Source organism: Hirundo rustica, chromosome 1 (genome assembly GCF_015227805.2).
Source record: "Hirundo rustica isolate bHirRus1 chromosome 1, bHirRus1.pri.v3, whole genome shotgun sequence".
In the NCBI taxonomy this organism is placed as follows: domain Eukaryota; kingdom Metazoa; phylum Chordata; class Aves; order Passeriformes; family Hirundinidae; genus Hirundo; species Hirundo rustica.
The window spans coordinates 86,162,616-86,168,739 of record NC_053450.1 but is presented as its reverse complement, the minus strand read 5'-3'; the positions used below and the strand labels follow the sequence as shown (position 1 = coordinate 86,168,739).

The following is a 6,124-nucleotide window of genomic DNA, read 5'->3' as shown; positions in this document are numbered from 1 at the left end:
AGAGAATGAGTCCTCCAAGGGCTTTTCCTGCCATTGATCTTCCTCTCAGCAGTTAGAAAACAAACCTAGTGTTATTTATGAATGTTAAAGTTTTGTTACTTATTTCTGATGAAACAGTTCCTTTCTGTCAAATTGCTCTGTTTCAGAGGAAAACCATCCCACTGGCTATTTCTAACTAACCATCCTTTTTCTCTTCCTTCTTGCCACCTCTGAGAACTAAGTTGTGAGGTTGCTTCCCAGGAACCCAGCCCAGGTCTTATCAGTTCCTGACAGATCACGGATAGCTCACATGCCTTCTGCCTATGGCTGCATGTGACCTTAGGGTTTAGAGAAAATGAGATCAGAGGATAACAAGCGAGAGTATTTACTTACTTATTTTTCACACAGTAAGCTCAACATATTGTCAAAGCAGAAGTTTTGTCAAATTTTTAAAAAGGTTCAGTTTCATTATCAGTTTGGTTGGTTGTTAGTTTTCCGGCAATTGCCTAGAATACGGTCACTGCTGCTGAAGACTTGGCATTGGCAGATACATTTGTGTGTGAAGTCGAGAAGTGCGGATTACTCAATTTATGATCCTCACATCACAAAGAAGCAAGAAAATCCCTGGATTTGTGGGATTACAGGCAATGCTAAAGTGATCTCTTTTCAGGGATACGGACTGAAGACTACGAGATTCAGCAAGAGCTTTTTTGCTTTTTTCTGAGTTAATTTATTCAGTCCAGTCATCTCAGGGTAGCTTGCTTTTTAAAATGAATTTTCAAAATATTAAAAGCCACGCAGATATTAAGTACAAGGAATAAGAGAAGTAACAATGAATCTTGAGAAGTGACAACGAATAAACACTTTATGAGGATTCAGGCATACTGAAGACCTGGCCCCATAAAGGCATTCTGTAGTATTTTATTAAACAACTGGCTGAAGAACTAAAACTATCACTTTTTGGAATAACTGGGTAAGAGAGGCAGGTCTGGCAACAGTATCAGTATTCCCCCTGTAGATCTGTGGAGAGGCAAACTATATACTATACAAGAAGGTAAATGTTTTAGACAAAAGTGGATTTCCTCTCACTGCTTTTTAATTTTGGTATGTTATATACTTCCACTCTAAGTTTTGCTCTTTCACTGTAAAAGGTTGCATGCATGCAATAAAAGTTTAATATGGGAAAACACTACATGCTGAAGTAGGCATCCTGAAGAGAGTCACAAAACTTGAAATTAAAACAGATGATCACCCTCCCACTCAGAAGAATGAGGATGTTTAGCACTTCCTGTTCAGAAAAATGTCAGATACTTAGTCAGATATACTTGTATTACATCTGTATTGCCTAATGTAATAATTTCACAGGAACTTCCCATGCACAGTACTTTTCCAGGGCTCTTTGAAAAAAGGTTAGAATTATGGTTATTTAGGTTTTTCAGATAAAGGAACTGAGTTATGGAGAAGTAAATTGATGAACCCAGGCTTCCAGCAGATTGACCACAAGGCCTTCCATTTATCCTGGACCTCTTAGCACAAAACAGATCCCGGCAGTTATTATGGATATTATTTACTTTTTCTCCTTTTTGCCAGAGTTTTTGACAATTTTCACTTTGGGGATTCAATGTGTTTAGCAGTTATTATGGCAAGCTGTGATTCATACTGTTTGGACCTCATTCATATTTTGTGTGGCATGAGAACAAAGTAAATTACATTCTGGAGAGCTTTGCCAATGAAATATTAAAGCAAATATCTGAGATAAAGCTCGCTGCTGTGCTTTTCAACAGTAGGGAGGCAGAAGGGAGAAGGGCAAAGGGGAGCACATTAAATCTGATGGCTATTCTTCCTGGCCTTACAGAAAGTGCTCTGATGTTTTTGAGGCTGATGATGACATGATACAGTCCCCAAACTCTGTTGAGTCTCAGGGAGGGAGAGGTTCAGGAATGGTTTTCCATCTTTTATGTACTTAAACTTATCTTCTGTTGGCTTTCAGGTGTGCCATTGGCTTCTGTGGGAACAGCATCAGCTCCTGGTCAGGCTGGGGTGATCCCAGTCTCTGTGTGCACTGTTCTGACCCCATGGGGAGAGGGTTTGTTCAGCTTTCTCCAGGGTTCATACTCTGAATTAGTTTGGTCTTGGGTCAGGCAGGTGTCAAGGGTTGCCTAAGGAAAGGGGAACAGAAGTGTTGTCAAGGGTAGTGCGAGGACACTAATATTTGATTACAGCTGGAAGTTGTGAAATTGTTCCCTTAGAGTTTGCTTATACTGGCAACCACTGACACTAGGCAAGAGTCCCCTGTCACTAATCTATCCTTTACAGAGTTTATCAATCCATTATTTCATACCTGGCCTTGCTGCCCATTGGCTTTACCATGTTCTCCATTTTTCACCCTTTCACTGGACCGTGCTGGACTTCAGATGCCCCTGACATGCCTAGTCCTATCAAGGAGTGCCCAAAAAATGACATCTTCACTTTTTACACCTATCTACCACTGACACAGGTATAAGTGCACAGGGAATCTGATGGTGGCCACACAGCAGCATCCTTCTTTGTCTTACACTTGAGCCACTAAGGATTTCAGGGTTTTTAGGCAGTGTTACTGCACTGGTTACTGGGAGAGACCTTATGCAGTAATATCCTGTATATTTGAACCGTGTGTATCCCCTATAAAATTAACTCTTGGGAGAAAATTTCCCTCACTAACCACCAGATGCCCATCACCACACCTCAAAAAACACATCCCCATGGGTAGAGAGATGCGGCTCTATACTGTCACGCTTAACTGTGCAGTAGGGAGCAAACCATGAGGGTGGAAGTAGTGAGCACGGCTTTGAAGCCACGCCTGCCACGGCTCAGGAAAAAGCATCCTTCCCTGCTTGAGGAAGATGTTTGAACCAGGCAGCCTGCAGAAGTCTCTCCCCATCTCAGTCACTCTGATCTTGCGATGTTTGCTTCAAACTATTTGCTCTCTCCTGTGTGTCTGTCTGCTCGAGTTAAGGACATGAATGTCCTTTCTCTACCTGCGATCCCAGCTTGCCCGCAGCCTGGCTGGGATAACAGAGCAGGGGCCACCGCAGGTGCCCTAAAACGGAGCACAGCCGGCCGGGCGAGGCTCTGCTTCCTGCTTCACGCGTGGGCACCGGCACACCGGAGCGGCACGGGCCGGGAGCGGGGCAGCCCAGGGCCCGGTGCCTCCTGCCAGAGTCCTTTCATAGACTAAACCAAAAGGGTTTCGGGATGGCAGAGGCGGGCGGGCAGCACCCGCCGGCTCCCGCGCCCCACGCCGCAGCCCTGCCCTCCCTGGGCGCACCGCCGGCGGGCGGTCCAGTGCCGAGGAGCTCCCCACACGAGTCGCAGCCGCCGCCGCCCCTCCGCCGCCGCGGCCGGCGCTTATTCATCCTCCGCGGAACGCCGCCGGGCGCCGGCGGCCGCGCCAGGTGGGGCAGGTCTGCGGCGCGGGGGTCGCTGGGACGGGTAGTTCCGTGGGGCGGGCGGCGGCGGCGCGGCGCGGCTGCGCGGACTACAAGCCCCAGGGCGGCCAGCGGGGGCCGCGCCGCGCGTGGGGCGGTGGCGGCGGCGGCGGGAGGTGGTTCCTGGCGGCGCGGCCCCGCGGCTCTCGCCGCTCCCGGGGGCGGCCGAGCGGAAACCCGCCCCCAGCCGCCCGGCATCCAGGAGGGCGACGGCCGCGGCCAGGGCGAGAGGGATGCGCCTCGCCCTGTCCGGCAGCGGCGAGCGGCGGCCGCCCTTAATTAGCAATTAGCCCGTTCCCCGTCCCCCCTCGGCAAGCACTATCCCATGCACGCCGACCCGCCGCTGGCAGCAGCGGCCGACGGCTTCTCCCGCGGTGTTGGCGTGCGGGTCGCTTAAGCCATGGGGAATGGGATGAACAAGGTAACCCCGCTCGTCGTTGTCGCCGTGCGCGAGTGCATGTGCGCGGGCCAGCGCAGCGGGGCCGGGGGTGGCGGTCCCTCCCCGCCTCGGAGCGGGCGGCATGCCGCGGAGCCCCCGCCTTTGTCTCGCCCCTGCGCCGCGGGCGCCCGCTCCAGGAACAAAGGCCAGGGCAAGAGGGCTTTTCCCTTCGGTTGTGGGGGTCCCCCGCCTCGGGGCGAGGGCGGAGGGACGGAGACCGCGGCCGCGCCGCTCGCTCGGGGCGCGCCGCCCGCTCCTCCCCAGCCGCAGCGCGGGCGGGCGGGCGGGCGAGAGGGGGGCCCTGGTTTCGGTGATGTGCCCGGGCTTCCCCTTCCCGAGCGAGGCGGGTTCCCGGCGGTCGGCGAGGGCCGCCGTGCCCCCGGCGCCGGGGCTCAGTGCCCGCTCTGTGTCCCCCAGCCCTGGGCGCTGCCGTGGGGCACAGGCGGCGCCCCCTGACCCGGGGCTGGGGCTGTCAGGAGCGCGGCACCGAATGGTGTCACTCGGCCGAGGCTCGCTCCGCTCCCAAGGCGCGGAGCAGCCGCTGGACGAGGGCTGTCGCTGGAGGGCTGGGCCCGCCCGGTGCCGGTGGGACAGGAAAGCGCTCGGCACCAGTGGGGATCGCAGTGAGGAAGAGGAAGGAAGATGGATCTGTTTTGCAAAGGGTGTTGGCCTTTTGGCAGTAGGGGGCTTATTGTACGCACCGATTCCCCTGGCGTGTCGTAGTGGTTATCTAGGGACCACTGCGATTTTTCTCAGTATCTCCACCTCTGTTTAAAACCCGGGTTTGAAAGTGTGGTGGTAGCTTGCCTTTTATATATAGCTTACTATGAGGAACAGAAGTTGAGTCATCTCTGTCTTACATCCTGCTCTGAGTGCTTTGGGAGTAGCTTTGCTGTGTGCGTGGCCTCTGACAAAGCAGAGAACAGCTAGAAATAGCTCTTCACATGTTGTCCCAGACTGACATCCTTGCCCCTGAAAGTCAGGTTGATGAACGTCCAGAGTGCTTAGTGTGCCACCTGGAAGGGGAAGACTTTCCATGCTATGGGTAGAGACATTGAAATAGAAACCTTTGGCAAGGGAAAAAAAGATCTGGCTGGTGAAGAATTGAGTTAGTGCACAGGAGGTAAAACATCCCTTGGTCTTTTTCTCAGTTTTTGCTTTCGAAGTCTGGGAATAATGCTGTGATATTAACTGCTCATTGGTATTAGCCTTTTAGAAATGGCCAGTTAGGAAGAAATACAGCTAGAGAAACTACTTTTAGGCTTCTGGTATGTTTATAGTATCTTTCTTGAAATGCTTGAAATTATCAGAACATTTAGAGGGATGCAGTATGGGCTGCTTAAGTTGCAGTCTGGGGAGAAAGAAAAAATAAAACCAAAAGGACACCTCTCAGCCCTTTGAGGCTGCATTACATTCTACGGTGATAATATGTGGGTAGGAACTGGCAGTCTGTGACTGGTCACTTTAATTCTGTTAAATGTTGCCCTGACACATACCACATGGTGCTTTTGGGACAAGCATAACACTGCTTGGAGTTTTCTCCCCTTTCTTATGGCTGTATCCAAGAGGTTGCGATGTTCAACACTTTGGGAAAAGCTGGCTCCTCTAAGGAGGCTACAATCATGTTGGGTACTGGCCATCAGGGTTTGTACTTGTAGGGGTCCCACATGATGGTCTGAAGCTTGCCGCCTTCTGAAAGTGCCCCTGGATCATCTCTTCCTTCTCATCTTGTGGGTTGGCAAAGCTGGAGGGCCAAGGGGAAGCATGGAGCCATCAGCGCAATGTAGGGGGTATTTGCTGGACTCAGTATAGGCAGTCAATACAAATTGCCTTAGTTTCCAGCTGAAGTGTGTTTCTTGTGGTAGGGCTGTATGCAGATGGTAGGAAAAAATAATTAGCTTATTTGATGGTGGATTATTTCATTTGAGGAGTCCCTTTGTACTGATGCCGAGGGAAGGGGATTAATGATGCCCGGTAAAGGGTGTGGTAAGAAAGAGCTTCCAGGGACTGCTGCAGCCTCTGGAGGCTGATCCTTTTGCAATGGCATGGTCCCCTCCTTATTTTTCTGTCCCATGATACTGACGTATTTCATAGCAAATAGCAATTGCATGTGACTTTATGTGGCCATTAGAGTGATAAGGGCTGGAGGCCTGGCGTTCTTTTTAGGTGGGGTTTGTCTTTCGTTGCTAATTTTCTCTGTAAAATTAGCCTGGCCTAGTTTTTTTTCCTAAAGCCCATC

The 6,124-nt window shown here is 51.2% G+C and overlaps 1 protein-coding gene across 1 annotated transcript in view; it reads left to right on the top strand.

Annotated features, from left to right (window-relative positions):
• The first annotated feature begins 3,630 nt into the window (after nt 1-3,630).
• DUSP22 (dual specificity phosphatase 22) overlaps nt 3,631-6,124 on the top strand; it is a 43,137-nt gene continuing 40,643 nt past the window's right edge. Inside the window, exon 1 of the mRNA XM_040070383.1 lies at nt 3,631-3,867. Coding sequence (XP_039926317.1) covers nt 3,847-3,867 — 21 coding nt within the window. The 5' untranslated portion in view covers nt 3,631-3,846. The remainder of the gene's footprint in view (nt 3,868-6,124) is intronic.